This window comes from Juglans regia, chromosome 3 (assembly GCF_001411555.2).
Source record: "Juglans regia cultivar Chandler chromosome 3, Walnut 2.0, whole genome shotgun sequence".
Taxonomy (NCBI): Eukaryota; Viridiplantae; Streptophyta; class Magnoliopsida; order Fagales; family Juglandaceae; genus Juglans; species Juglans regia.
In genome coordinates this window covers 7,406,021-7,422,459 of record NC_049903.1, presented here as the reverse complement: position 1 = coordinate 7,422,459, position 16,439 = coordinate 7,406,021, and the positions used below count along the sequence as shown (strand labels likewise).

Sequence of the window (16,439 nt, the reverse complement as noted above, 5' to 3'; positions counted from 1 at the left end):
TTAATTATATAGTTTTTTTCTCTTAAAAATGTATAGTAAAATTTCATCATTTATTTAATGATAAAAAATTAGTATTTTATAAATCAAAATTGATTTTTAGTGTATGATATAATAAACAGTAATAGGATATGCGAAAAAAACATGCGAATAAAAAAAAAAACAGCTTCTTTTTTTATCATTTAAAACTCAAAAATCAATATTTTTTCCACTTTTTTTTCCTCTCTCTCATTCCCTACGCACGATTGCGGTATTACGTCGCACATTGGCATTCATACGGACAAAAAAAAAATCTTTACTGTTCATCATATTGTCAATGAACAGTAATAAGATATGGAAAAAAAAAAACAACTGATTTAGATTGTGTAAGATATAATAAACAGTAATAAGATATGCGAAAAAAATATGCGAAGAAAAAAAAAACAGCTTCTTTATTGATCATTTAAAACTCAAAAATTAATATTTTTTCTGCTTTTTCTTTCTTCTTCTCTCTCATTCCCTACGCACGATTGCGGTATTACGTCGCACATTGACATTCACACGAAAAAAATAAAAAATAAAAATATTGTTCATCATACTGTCGATGAACAGTAATAAGATATTAAAAAAAAAAAACGGTTGATATAGATTTACTGTTCACGATAAACATTAATGAATAGTCACATTATAACGACTTTTAAGTATAGGCAGATATTATAATATATAGTGATATAATATTTTAAAATTAAATATTATATTAATTAGTAATCTATTATATAATATAAAATTATTTTATATATAATTATATATTATATATAAAAATTATAATATATATAAATTAGTTTAGTTCGATTTGACCTGATTTTAAAATGAAAAAAAATTAGAATTGATTGATTTTGATCGATTTTAAAAAAATTAAAATTGGTATCGAATCAAATTATATTCAGTACCAAATCAAACCAAACCAAATTCACTAATTTTGTTGGATCCGATCCAGTTTGGTTTAGTGATTATTTTTTACATCCATATTCCCAATCCTTCTTTTAGGCAGTATCAACAGCTGTCGATTCACCTAAAATGAATAATATTATACAAAAACTAGTATAATAATATACATTTTACATTTACTATATAACTATTTCTAACTAATTATTCTTAATATTCATTTAAAAAAATATATAATTTAAATAATACTACATTATATATATAAAATAAATACTTTTAATAATAACTTCTATATTTATTCTTGAAAAATGATATATGGAAGCCACTGTTTGTAGAAGTCAATTTTGCACTCATTAGGTGTCAAAACATACACCACGTATTTGAGAGGGAAAATGAGAGAGAGCACAGATGAGAGAGAGAGAGCACGGATGAGAGATGAGAGAGAGAACGAGCGAGAGAGAGAGTGCAGATGAGAGATGAGAGAGAGAGAGCGGAGATGAGAGAGAGCGAGCGAGAGATGAGAGAGAGAGCGAGACGAGAGAGAGAGAGAGAGAGAGAGAGAGAGAGCGAGACGCCGAGAGAGAGACCGAGAGCAGAGATGAGAGACGACGAGAGAGAGACCGAGAGCAGAGATGAGAGAGAGAGAGTGGAGATGAGAGAGAGAGCGAGCCGAGAGAGAGTGAGACGCCGAGAGAGAGAGACCGAGAGCAGAGATGAGAGAGAGAGCGAAACGACGAGAGAGGAGAGCAGAGGAGAGAGAGAGAGAGCGAGACGAGAGAGAGCGCAGAGATGAGAGAGAGCGGAGATGATGAGAGAGAGAGAGACGGGAGAACAAGCCGAAGGAAGAAAAAAAAAAAAACAAATGGATGAGAGGCATCCACGTAGTGTGTGCATTGTGTGCACCACTACAGTGGATGCCGTATAACACTACTCTTTATTCTTTCCTTTGTTCCTTATTCATTCTCTCCCACTTACCCACACCCTATCTTCCTTTCTTCCCAGATATATACCTAACCCCCAAATTTCTATCTCGCTACCTACCTCCCCTCTAAATTATTACATCCAACCTTCATAAAAGTACGATCTGCGCCATGCGAAAACCAGTGTTGTCGTCTCCCTTTCGCTGGCAGCCCTTCAGCAGACATAAATGCCTCATACAGAAATTACTAAACCCACACAATGATGGCAGCTCGACAGCTAGATTATTAAATTATTTTTATTTTAAAATAAATCAGTAAATCACATAAAATTATAAATTTATTTTTATATATTCTCACTTCTCCATATAATATAATTTAAATTAAATCTTATAAATTAAATATAATCATTAATGTGAATGATATTATACTTGCAGCAGTAACGTGGGGTGGCAGGATCTCATCTCATGTGAACTCACGTGGGTTGGGAGTGATTTCCCGGGGATAAGATCAACAAAGTCACGTGAAAAGTACAGGTGTCAATAAATTAGTCCTAGAATTGGATAAGAATAAAAATTAAAATATTTTTAAAATATCATCTCTAATCGGTGAGAATAGTTTAATGCTAGAGAAATGATAACAGTCGTAAGTGTACTAATTTAAAATAATATTTGTACATTTCACAATTATATATAATATTATTCTTAATATTAAGAACAAATAAAACCCAATTTTCACATATTTCATCGATCATATTTTCAAATTGTTATTTTTAAAATCCTCGATCATGTTTTCATTTAACTCTTTTTTTTTTTTTTTTTGGGGGGGTACCATTGCTGTGAAGACGACACTTTTTCTACGTGTTCACCTGTGGCAGCAATTTCAAGCACCTTTTTTTACCCTTAACGGAAGGTGTAAGAACTAAACCTTGGACCAGGACCAGGACCAGGACCAGGACCAAGACCAAGACATGAGCATATATATCCATGACAGAGGCCAAGGCACATGTTTGAGATCTACAAATTTAACATTGTTTCTACTTGAATTAAGGAGAAACCAAAAATAAAAATAAAAAATGCAATATGTTAGTGTCATATACCATTTCTGTCTTTACATATGACGAGACACCAAAAGAGAAGAAAGAAGATTAACTGCAGCCTTCTTGAGCTGCTGTGCAAATGCCTAGATGCCCGACAGCCTAAGCAGTTATAAATGGTGAATGATATTGTAATAAGCATCATCTGGGGCTTGGAAGGAAAACATCCAGACCTCGTGCTTTTTTTCTTCCAAGAGAGTTCGAAATAAATAAACCTTTCCAAAACAGCAAGGGAATGGTTTGCAGTGTTATTTATATGCACATTCCTATTAAAATAATAATAATAATTATGCAACCAATCACATTAATAGAATGCACAAAAGAATACGCAAAAGTGATTGCATATAAAATTTTTATTTTTAGAGAAAAAAAAGAGTTCCCGGTAAACCATCTTTTCCACGCACATATGTTACAGAATAGCACACTCACATCCATCTGAACTTTATTTGAACACACATTTTCCAAGACTCTACCTTCCCTCAGGATAGATGAAGCCTAGAGGCAAGAAAAACTCTTGTGACTTCAACACACACAACTGTTTGCAATTCCACACGATCTATGCAGAAAACTTGTCTCTGCCATGAGGGGTAGAGTAGTCAGTATCTGGGCCAACAGGAATGATGCCAAATGGATTGATAGTAGGATGGCTTCCATAGTAATGCCGTTTGATGTGCTGAATGTTGACCGTACTACTGATGCCAGGGAGTTGAAAAATGTCCTTGGTGTAATTGAACAGATTTGGGTACTCGCGTATCAGTTTCTTGTTACACTTGAAGTGGAGAGCATAAACCTGTAATTACACATTCTTATCAAAAAAAAAAAATCTAAGTTGCTTGAAGAATCTGCTATAGATATGATGATATATGGCAGAATTTCATCCAAAACCAAGACAGCAGAGCAAAGCCAAAACCAGAATGGCTATAGGGAAAATCACACATGAATTATTGGTAATCGCATAATTTATTTCATGAGGTGGCCTAAACTTTTTTACTTTTGGTTCCTGAAATATAGAATTAGTTAGAAGTTGGTCCTTTAGTTTAGAAAGTACTAACTTCGTTTCTAAAAGCTTTAGTTATGGGCAATTCAACCCCTTCCTCCAGTGCCATGACAGAAATTGATGATTTGACAAACGTTTAGTCAGGCAGGTCAAAGTAAAATTCAGTTATAAAATTAAAACATTTTAAAATTGGGATTAAATTAAAACATCTCCTATGTTTCAAGGGACCAAAGTTAAAATTTTATGTTAAACTTATAAAAAGTGAGAATACCCCCTAAAGTTACAAATTGAAGGATAAAGGAAATGAAATGCTGCCATCAGCAGACTTCCAATGAAAAAGAAATGTGACAGAAATTATTCAGACAACCACATGATTAGATTAATTTCGAGACTGGCTTCACTTTTTGCTTGAGTGACTTAGATTACCTCATCAAATCTTATGAGACTGACAAACAATCGAATATCTGCTTCAGTCAGTGTGTTGCCACATATGTAGCGTTGCTTTCCAAGTATCCCCTCACATTTTTCCAAGGCTTCAAACACCTCTTTCAGAGCCTGCCAAAAGAAGGATCAACTAAGATACTTATAAAATAGCATAGTTATTGGCAGAATCATTTGAGAATCTAAAGACTACGACACTTCCTCCATCTAACCTGAATGTCTGGTATGAAAAAACTATACATACATACCTCTTCATAAGGCTCCTGCTTCTTTGCAAAACCGCATCTATAGACACCATTGTTTATCCCATGATATACCCATTCATTAGTCTCATCAATTTTTGCTTGCAAGTGAGGAGGATAAAGGTCCAAAGCTGCATTCTCTGCTATATCATTGAACTCAGTATTTAACATGCGGATTATCTCTGCACTCTCATTGCTAACAATTGTTTTGAGTTTCTTATCCCACAGTACCTATCACAGAGCAAAAACCAACCATAAAGTACAGGAGTTTTAAACTTCTATTAGCCAAGAAAAAACACTTCATCTGAGTAACTTACAGGGACGCTGTACTTTCCAGAGTAGTTTGGACTAGCAAGCTCATAAAGTTCTCTAATGCTTTTTGCTCCATTTAAAGGATCAGGTTTAGCCCCTGGTTCCTCTGTCTCTGAAGCAGGAAAAACCCATCCCATATATTCATCAGTCTCCTTTGTTCTTTCCCACTTGGGTTTGACCGGCTGATCATAGGCAAATAGACAAAATTGATATAGTCAGGCAATTTTGATCCCATCCCTATAAATTTGTGATGAAATTCACTGACCGTGAAACTGATGGCCTTGTCAAGTCCTTTGATCTTCACGTATGTAAGGCACCTGGAAGCCCATGGGCAAGCATATGATACGTACAGATGATACCTTTCAGCTTCTGCTGGAAATTGGGAGTTTGGGTCTTTTGAAATAAAATTACGAAATGTTGATGCAGTTTTCACAAAAGCACCGGACTCTGATGTCTCATCTACTCCTGATCGAGCCATTCGAATAAAGTGCTGAAGAAGAATATTGAATTAAAGAATTTATCATTACTTCCAACATTTTACAACTTCAATCCCAAGACCACATCGTGGAGCTATGGTGAAGAAGTAAAGAAAACAGAGCATTACAACCATTCGAAGAAATGACTCAACGAAAGGTAAAGTCTGATTCAAACTCATCTTCTCTTGGTATATATTTTCCACACATTATACAACCACAACAGTGCAGTATTTATAGGCATTATATGTTCTATATTTACATAAAGAAAATGATAAGAAAAGACTAGTATTCGGTTACAAAAGTATTCGAGAATCTTCCTCCATTCCAGCACGTTCAAGGTGTGAGTTGGTTAGGAATGCAGTGCAGAATATTCCAGTAATGCTGAGTCACTATTTGCTCCTTTATCCCCCCTCGATGTAAACGACATAGGCAATATGGTTAAGTTTGATCGTAATGCAGAGAAGCGAGTAGTGGACAGAGGTTTAGTAAGTATGTCAGCCAGCTGGTCATTACTGGAGATAAAAGTCACATGCAGTGTCTTGGCAGCCACACGGTCCCTCACAAAATGAAAATCAAGATCCACATGCTTGGTTCTAGAATGCAAAACAGGATTTACAGAAAGATAAGTAGCACCCATATTATCACATAGTAGAGTAGGAGGATCAGCAAGACAAATTCCTAATTCTCGAAGAAGGGATTGTAACCAGAGTAATTCACAAGCCGTGTTAGCGACAGACTTGTATTCAGCTTTAGTTGAAGAGCGAGCAATCGTGGGTTGCTTTTTGGAACCCCATGCAATTAAATGTGAACCAAAAAAGATATAGAAACCACCGGTAGACTTCCGGTCATCAGGGCAACCAGCCCAATCAGCATCAGAGAAAGCTATTAACTTAGGAGTGGAAACAGAAGAAAAACAAAGAGCGAAGGTAGCAGTTGAACGAAGATACCGAAGTATTCTTTTAACTGCTTGCCAATGAGACGTGCGTGGACAATGCATAAACTGACAAACTTTGTTAACAGCGAAAGAAATATCAGGACGAGTAAAGGCAAGGTACTGAAGACTTCCAACGACACTACGGTAAAGCTGTGGATCCTCAAAAGTGGATCCATCAAGAGCACTAAGTTTAGTCGAGGTTGCCATGGGGGTAGACACTGGTTTACAGTTATCCATATTATTGCAGGACAATAAATCAGAGATATATCGGGACTGAGAGAGAAACAACCCAGTGGAGTTACGGGTCACTTGTATTTCTAGAAAGTAATGTAAGGTGCCTAAGTCTTTGACAGGGAAGGTAGTGCGAAGGGCTGTGATGAATTCAGTGATAAGTACAGAATCAGAGGCCGTAACTATGATATCATCTACGTAAATAAGTACATAGACAGTTGCAGAACCAGAATTAAAGATGAATAAGGAGGAATCCGAAACAGATGCATGAAAACCCAAAGCAATTAATTTTGAACTTAGTTTAGAAAACCAAGCCCGTGGGGCTTGTTTAAGCCCGTAAATGGATTTTTTGAGTTTACATACATACTGAGGAAAGTCAGAATTGACAAACCCGACAGGTTGCTGCATGAAGACGTCCTCCTCTAAGTCTCCGTGAAGGAAGGCATTCTGAACATCGAGCTGATGCAAAGGCCAGTGCCGAGAGACAGCAATGGAGAGTAACAAACGGATGGTGACATGTTTGACTACTGGACTGAAAGTCTCGGAATAGTCAAGATCAAGTTGCTGATGGAACCCTTTAGCAACCAGTCGAGCTTTTCGGCGCTCTAGAGTACCATCAACAAGCCTCTTGGTCTTGAGGATCCATTTTGAACCAAGAATATTCTGAGAGGGATGAGGGGGAACCAAAATCCACGTTTTATTGTGAAGAAGAGCTTCAAATTCACAAGCCATGGCAGAACGCCAGGCAGGGAATTTCGAGGCCTCAGTGTAAGTGGACGGCTCCTCAGGAATGGGCTTAGCTTCGGTGAGATGAGATGATGGATGAGTAACGGGCCAAGATATAGTGCCATCAGATCTTTGTTTTGGTCGAGTGGTGTTTGTTTTGGATCGGGTGAGCATAGAGTGGGTATTAGGCTGCAAATTTGAAGAAGAAGGCACGGATGGGACCGAAGTTGGGATTAATTGGGACCTAGAGTCAGTAGAGGAAGGAAGCGGTACGATCTGTGAAGAGAAGGAATTAGGATTTGTGGGGATGGGTGTCGGCGCTATCGTGGTAGAGAAAGAATTAGGGTTTGATGAGGGAGGAGACGACGTGGATGTGGGTATGGGAGAATCACGTGAGAGAATAGACTCAGCTGGAAGGTTGAATATGGGACGGTCGGTTTGATGGGCTTGAGTTGGGCCGGATGATGCGGAAGGAAGATCTGGTAAGTGGGAAGAGGTTTCGGGCCCAACAGGTAGAGAACCAGAGGCTGTTTGGTCTAAGGGATGGATCGGGGGCATAGATGCGGGGGGACCAGTGTTGTGGGAAAAGGGAAAATTGTTTTCGTCAAAACACACATCCCGTGAGATGTACAGTCTACCAGTGGGAATATGAAGACAATTATACCCTTTATGATCAGATGTATAACCAAGAAAGACACAAAGTTGAGAGCGCATGTCCATTTTGTGTTTATTGAAGGGACGTAAATTAGGCTAACAAGCTGAGCCAAAAACACGTAGAAAGGAATAGTCAGGGGTTTGGTTAAACAGAATTTGAAAAGGGGATTGATTTTGTAGAATTGGGGTGGGCATGCGATTAATAAGAAAAACAGCAGTTTGAAAAGCGTCAATCCAAAATTTAGTAGGTACAGAGGATTGAGCAAGTAAGGACAGTCCAGTTTCAACAATATGACGATGACGCCTTTCCACACTACCATTTTGAGGATGAGAATATGGACATGTTATTCGATGGGAAATACCAAAATGTTGTAAAATTTTTGGAAGTGGGCGGAATTCACCTCCCCAATCCGTTTGTATTGCAATGATTTTAGAAGAAAATGTATTAGTTATATATTGAATAAATGCCAAGAAAATAGTAGTTACATCAGATTTAGCATTTAGAGGAAAAAACCATATGTATTTACTAAAGTTATCGACAATAGACAAATAATAACGAAAACCATTGGAGGAGAGCACAGGCGCTGGTCCCCAAACATCTAAAAATAAAAGTTGAAAAGGTTGGGAGGATTGAGATGGTGAGGAAGGGTGGGGAAGAGCATGAGCCTTGGCTTGGAAACAAGCAGCACATGGTGTCAGATTATTTCTTGTAGTAGTAACAGGAAGATGAAATTGCTGTATGGTAAAGGCAGTGACACGTGAAGACGGATGACCAAGACGGGAATGCCAAATTTGAGGGGAAGTACGTTCACCAATAAGAGCCTGTTTGGACATGGCCTGAGCATCAGCAGGAAGCACATATAAGCTATCCTTAATGGTTCCTTGAAGAAGAACCGTCTGTGTGCGCAAATCCTTCACAAGAAAACCAGATGAATTAAACTCAAAGAAGACATTATTATCATGACAAAACTGACGAACAGATAATAAATTTCGTGAAATAGAGGGAACATGTAATAAATGACGAAGAAGAAATTTGCCATTTGGGGTGGGAAAGAGTCCAGAGCCAGAGTGCTGAATTGGGAGAGAAGAACCATCCCCGATGTAGACTTGATCAGTGCCTTGATACTGACGGGAGTCAATATTCAAGTTAGAGAAATCGGCTGTAAAATGATTTGTAGCCGCTATATCAGGGAACCAACTGTTTGGATAAGTGGGAGTTTGAGTGTAGGTAGTGGTATTAGCCGAGAAGGATTGTGGAGGTGGTAACTGATGGGCATGATCAAAGCGATGGTGACAGACCATGGCAGTATGACCGATTTTGTAACAAACCTGACAGACAGGACGATTTGAGGAGACATTAGAAAAATAGTTTGGAGATGAGGGAGCTCGACCTCCTCCTCGTCCACGCCGAAAACCACGACCACGGCCTCGGTTTGGTGAGGAAGGAGAGAAAGGTGGACGAACGGAAGTGGAATTGGCAGAAAGCGGAGTACCAGAGAGCAGAGACTGAGTTTGATGAGTGAGACGTGACTCATGGTTAAGTAGATAACTGAATATTTGAGAAGAGGATAGTGAATCAGGCCTGGTGGAAATGGACGTGACCAAGGATTCATAGTCCGAGCCAAGACCAGCCAAGAGATAGACATTGAATTCTCTAGAAGAAATAGGACAACCAGCAGCGGAGAGGGAAGAGGAGAGAGCTTTGACTTTATTAAAATACTCGGTAATGGAGTCACTTCCCTTTTTAAGAGTTGCTAATTGGAGATGTGTTTGCATAAGATGGGCATCAGAATGAGCAGAGTAGAGGCCTTGAAGAGTTGTCCAAACCTCATGCGAGGAGGAACAATCCGTGACCTGGGCAAGAATGCCATCGGTAAGAGTAGCGGAGAGAGCATAAATAAGTAATTGATCATGAAGGATCCACTTATCATACTCAGGATTAGGAATATCATTAATAGTGGGAGAGGGTTTACGGCAAGAACCATCGGCAAAGGCAAATAATTGGTTGCCTTTGAGAAATGGTATAACCTGGGATTTCCAGAGAATAAAATTTGTGGCAGAGAGTTTTATTGTGATGGTGTGGGCAGCAGAGGCAGTGAGATTGGGGTTGGGAGGAGGGAGTTTAGCCATGGAGGATCGTAAAATGGGACGGAGGTCCTAAGGGCTCTGTGATACCATGAAGAAGTAAAGAAAACAGAGCATTACAACCATTCGAAGAAATGACTCAACGAAAGGTAAAGTCTGATTCAAACTCATCTCCTCTTGGTATATATTTTCCACACATTATACAACCACAACAGTGCAGTATTTATAGGCATTATATGTCCTATATTTACATAAAGAAAATGATAAGAAAAGACTAGTATTCGGTTACAAAAGTATTTGAGAATCTTCCTCCATTCCAGCACGTTCAAGGTGTGAGTTGGTTAGGAATGCAGTGCAGAATATTCCAGTAATGCTGAGTCACTATTTGCTCCTTTATATGGGATATCTTTCCAAGCTTAAACGTATAGAAAAAGGTGAATTATATCGTGATTTCAAAAGGACTTCGGTTGATCGATCTAGCACAACTGTCTAAATTATGTAAATTGCAGCACCCGCATATTTTATTCATGAGAAAGACAATCACATGCTTCACCAACAGATGTAATTGATTCTCGATGATCAAGCAGTAAACATATGTATTCAAGAAACAACATATCCATGCAGGGCTCGGATTAAACATAAGAACTTCTTTTTTTCCCTGAGAAGAAGGGAAAAACACAAACACACACCACCAGAATCCCGGCATCCTGCTCTATTAGCTAGCAAGAGAGGACCATTTTCTTTTGTGGGCATCAATGTCAACAGCCTCAATTTCTTTTGCAAAAAAACATTTCCAAATTTAACTTATAAGGAAAATTTCAGGTTCATATGAGATGTTTTCCAGCAGAAAACCAAAAGTAACAAGAACTTCTTCGACGCATTATTCATGGACCAAACCATTGAGATATATGGGTTCTGAAATCATCTTCATGTCAAAGTACTCGAGAAATAATTTTCAATAAAGCAAAAGACGAGGAAAAACATAACCTTTCCCGACTTCCTTCAAGGCCATAAGAGTTTAAAATCGAAACCATAACGCAGATAATAGAGTAGCTCAAAAGTCTAGAACTATTCTTAGATCCATATATATATATATATATATATATATATGTATATATATCTATAGTTCATAAAAAGCTGTAATGCAGTTATGGTACTAGGAAACCAAGTCTAAAGAACTTCACGGAAGCCATTCCCTTTCTACAGGAGCAGCTACTATTTTACGCTGCTCAATAAGATCCCAGAGATCTTAACACATCAACATGAGAGAGAGAGAGAGAGAGACCTTCGAATGGAAGTCGTGGACGATCTGCTTCTTTGTGGCAAATGGTAAGAAGGGTTTATTGAAGACGGAGATGGATATCATGGAGTGAGATAAAGTGGGACTGTGATCGAAAGAAAGAAAGAACAAAATAATTGAACAAGAGATTATCCTAGAGTTTCTATCATTGTCAGGGAGTGGCCAACGGACACGACAGCCTTTGAGGTGTCTCCCTTACGAAGAGGTCAGATATTCTAAATTACGGGGATATTTTTTCAACTTTATATTTTTAATTATATTGATATGTATTTTAGATTATTTTTATTTCATTTATTTATTTAAAAGTTATTTAATATATTATCACATCTTTATTTGAAAATGACTAAATTAAAATGAAAAATAATAACACTATTTGATATCCCATCTTTCAAACCTTACAATATTTAAAAAAAAAAAATTCTTGGTAATAAATTAAATAATATGGTAGAGTGGGCTATAAATAATATAAACTTATATAAAAATTTCATATTATATTTTTATTAAATAATTAAATTTAATTAAAAACATTCAAATTCTATTATTATTTAAGAAAAATTGATCAAAAACACATAACAAATAAATGACTAAATATTAACATAGTATTGTTTTCAAGACAGGTTAATCATGTAATTGGATATTTTGTTAGAATTTACTTTTTTAAAGACAAAAAGTGTGGTTAGGTAAGATGTATGTAGATTTGATTCTCCTGTTAGGTCCCACCATATATCCTTCCTAGTTCCTTTCAATTTTGAGTTTTGACCAAATTGGGATAAATCTGTCTTTTTCTTCTGTGTTGGATAGGTGATTGAATTGAGAAAAGATAAACTAACCATTAGTGAATAAAATAATATTTTTTTAAAATTTTATTTTGATTTTTATATTGATTTGATGTTTCTATATTTTTTTTAAAAAATTATATTTTAAATGTTGGGTTTGCCTATTAAATGTTGGGAAAATTCATTTACAGCAAATTATAATCGCCGCAAATTATAAAAAATTCACTGGAAATAAAAAATGACATTACACAGCTATTTGCCACCATAACTTATGGAATTATTCCAACCCAAGAACTAAATGAAACACAACAGAACACTGATTGCCCATATTGCTAACATTGATAATAACTGAGTCCTCATTCAACATTACATCCAACTCAAATAGGATGTAATGTCATTTTCTATACGAGTCAAAAGACTCGAATATTTACAGTCCCTTTAAAAATTTGAGAAATCAAGAAATATTGAACCCTGATTCTAAGACACTTCTGGCCAATCCTTTGTGTCATTCAATGCATTTGTAACACCTCTTAACTGTTATTCAAGAAAGACTTAAAGACGTTCAATGGCAATGGAACTCCACATCCAATGAGAATAACTGGCTTACCATGCTGATAGGCTTCCAAGTTTTTAAAGATATCAGCAATAGGAAAAGGAATCACGCTACAAAACTTTCTTTAGCAGCTCAGCTTTTCAACATGAGTGAATTCACCAATCTTGTTAACAGCTGCTAACCAATTCCTTTAGAGATCTTCTCAGACAAGTTAGAAACAAGAGCATAGTTGTTGCTTTCATAACAAGCAGTCATGAATGCTGCCAAAGTCACACGATCTGCATTACGGTCCTTGTCTAACAATCTATGAAAGAACAGTGCCGCTGCGCCCACTTTCCTCTCACTACAAAGCTTCCTGACCAAGGTATTAACAGTCCGGATCCAGAGCTTTGTGTCTAGTCTTTCTAATATAATCATGGCAGAAGCAGAATCGTCTATTCTGCAAAACTCATAAGCCAAGGTCAGCCGAGTAACTTCACAAGGGGCCAGCCCCTTATCTATCATGTTGTCATATAACCGGCGAGCCTCCTCCAACTTAAACCCTTTGCAAAGCCCACTTATAAGAGCACCATAAGTAATACTGTCCGGTGTACATCCATGATCTCTCATCCTATGAAAATGCTTCACAGCCAAGTTCAGATTTCCATCCCTGCAGTAGCCACATATCATGGATGTATAAGTCTCCTTTGTTGGAACCAGGCCGAGCATGACAGCTTCTTCAAAAAATTTCTCACTCTCTCTTAATCTTTTTTGCCTACAAAAGGCAGCGATTAATGTAGTATATGTATGAATATCAGGTTGAAGGCCTACTTTGACCATCTTATTGAAAAACACCAAGGCTTGCTTAGTATCTGCCAGCTTGCAGTGCTCAGATATGAGAATAGTATACGTGAATCTATCAGCTTGCAATCCACGACTAAAACCCTTCTTAAGCAATTTATAAGCCTCGTGAACCCTTCCCTTTTGGCAGAGGCAATCGATAATTGCATTATATGTACAGATATTAGGAGGGAAACCCTCATTTTCCATTAAGTTCATCAACTCGTATGCTCTTCCAAAATTCCCTACTTTACAGTGCCCATGAATGAGAGTGGTATATGTTTTAGTGTTGGGGGCCAATCCCTGTTCTTTCATTCTGCTCAACAACATCTCAGCACGGTTCAACTTGTCCTCATTGCAATACCCACTGATCATGGCTGTATATGTGTGAACATTTGGCTTGTAATTAGCACTCCGGACAAGCTTAAGAAACAGTCTAAAAGCCTTCTCAGTCCATCCCTTCTTGCAGAGCCCATCAATCAATGCTGTATGAGTATACACATTAGGTTTCCAACCTTTCCGAACCATTTCCTCCAACGTTTCAAACGCTTGCTTAATGCTGCCCTTCTTGCACAACCCATGAATCAATGATGTGAAATTAATCACGTTTGGCGTCAAACCCATCTCAACGATCTTATTGAAATACCAAGACGCTCTATTAATAAAACCCTTTTCACAAAATGCACTGATTATTAAAGTCAAGGTCGCATTATCTACAACAAAGCTTCTTCCAAGCATTTCACTCAACCACCTGTCCGCCTCCAGAATTCTACCGATCCTACAATAGCCAACAACTATCAACTTATAACTGACACAATCAGGAAACGCCCCTCTGACGCACATTTCCTCAAACACGTTCTCAGCATATTCAACCATGCCCATCTCACATGCAATGCCAATTGCAAAATTCAAGGTGCGAGTACTTGGCACCAAACCCTGATTTCGCATCTCAATAACCATATCAATAGCCTCCCTCAACCTCCCAATCTCAGCAAAATTCCTCACCATGCACTGCATCACTTCATGAGCCCTCTCCATATTCCCATTACCAATCAACGACGTGGCGCACACTATATAAAGCCGCATAAAATGGCGAAACTTGGAGAAATCAATTGCCCAGTAAAAGAAACTCAAGGCCACCATCGAACCCGCCTCGGAGGCAAGTGAAGCAACGACTGTAATGGCCTGTTCATGAGTCAAAGAATCAGCATCGAGCTGAATATTAAGCTTGGGAGGTAATATTCTCACATGGGCCTGTTGGTAGAAAGACTCGGAGACCAATGAACAGACTGTTCTGACAATAGAACGGGATTGTGACAATAACGATGAAGAAGAAGTGGGGTGCACTGGAGTGGTGCAGGGATCATGATCATGAGCATAGGAACACAAATCTCTGAGAGTGAAGAGCGAGGGGAGGGGGCTGAAGAAGAGAGAAGTGTGGCTTGGAGAGGCTGATAGTTTAGGTTGAAGGCCATGGGATTTGATGAACAAAAAGAGAACCATGAAAGGATTCTGGGACTCATAGGCAAAAAGGGTTGTGTTGTGTAGGGGAAGCGTGGATCATCTACAACGGTCGAGTGTGTTTAAAGAAGCGGAAACAATGGGCCGGTTTTGTCTTCGGCGTGGGCGTGGGCGTGGGCATGGGCTTGGTCTTGGGCTGGGCCCGAGTCACCACTTTTGATATGAAACTTGAAAGTAGTGAGCATTTTGATAGTCCATTAAACCATTGCTTGGTACAACTCACTGGACTATATAGTAAAATCTTGTTTGGATACAGAAATAGTTTCATCTTATATCATCTCAACTCATCTCGTCATTATAATTTTTCTAATTTTATACACAAAATATAATAAAAAATTCAACTTTTTCAAATTTCAAAATAATAATATTATTAAAAAATAATATTCTAACAATATTTTATTCAATTTTCATATAAAATCATCTCATTTCATCTCACTATCCAAACGGAGCCTTAGTCCTTTGAAAAAAGTGACTTCATCATGTACAAGTGATTTTCTTTCATGGTTGCAATTCACTTTTTTACGAATAGCTTGCTTTAAATTTCCACATTGAAAACTTATATAAACTATTATTGTAAAACTTTTTAGTATATCATGTTCGTATGGATATAATTATAAAAAAAAAATATTATATTTACAAATTGGTGCAAATGTTACATTTTCTCCATACAGTCAATGTAACAATTTAATTTTTATGTTGTTCATACTTGCCGATATGTATGGTCCAACCAACATCTTACATATCATCAATGACATAAGGAACAGAGCATGCCACGCCTTAATAGGCGCATGAAGTTTAATAATTTATATTATTCTAACAAAACATTGAATAAAGGGTCCTATCGTTTAATACTTCCAAATAAAATTGACCTAGTTGATGTGTATAATCAGACCCAAATATGTTAATGAGAAAACAGTATCTTATATATATATATATATATATATATATTTGTGCATGTGAACTTTGACATCCCAAAGTACATTGCACCTCATCTTGCAGTTATTGCCACTTTGTCAATATCACTCACTTTTAACCAAATCAAAGCAAAGGAAGATATTCCAAGATCTTCCAAACTAGCTAGGTTATGAGAACAAAGAACTTCAAGATTGTTATAATATTAGTTTCTTGATTCAATACTCAACACTCTTTTGTTTCTATTTTGTTTGTATGCATTAAAGTTCCTTTTTGCTGCATTTTATATTGTTGAAGTTTCTTTTTCTTTCTCTTTTTTACACCATAATTCTGATTTCTTTTTTTTTTTTACTTGAGTACTGCCATATTTATAAAGGAATTACGCAAAAACAATCTCATAAACTGATGTGATTTTATCTGATCCGTTAGATCTACTTTACAATAAAAATAACTTTATAATCTAATAAACTATATCAAGTCACGTCAGTTTGTGAGATTATTTTTATGTAATCTCTTTGTGACTAGA

At 37.1% G+C, this 16,439-nt stretch overlaps 2 protein-coding genes across 2 annotated transcripts; both read right to left on the bottom strand.

Moving 5' to 3' along the window:
• Positions 1-3,253: 3,253 nt before the first annotated feature.
• LOC108984144 (glutathionyl-hydroquinone reductase YqjG-like) lies at positions 3,254-11,549 on the bottom strand. Its single transcript, XM_018955996.2, has 6 exons — positions 11,318-11,549; positions 5,192-5,416; positions 4,932-5,108; positions 4,621-4,845; positions 4,358-4,486; positions 3,254-3,724 (listed from the first exon to the last, which is right to left on the bottom strand). Exons 1-6 carry the CDS (start codon positions 11,396-11,398, stop codon positions 3,491-3,493), a joined length of 1,071 nt encoding a protein of 356 aa, XP_018811541.1. The 5' UTR covers positions 11,399-11,549; the 3' UTR covers positions 3,254-3,490.
• An 858-nt stretch (positions 11,550-12,407) lies between these two features.
• LOC108984142 (pentatricopeptide repeat-containing protein At4g19890) lies at positions 12,408-15,031 on the bottom strand. Its single transcript, XM_018955992.2, has one exon. The coding sequence runs from the start codon at positions 14,981-14,983 to the stop codon at positions 12,839-12,841; it is 2,145 nt and encodes a 714-aa protein (XP_018811537.2). The 5' UTR covers positions 14,984-15,031; the 3' UTR covers positions 12,408-12,838.
• Positions 15,032-16,439: the final 1,408 nt, after the last annotated feature.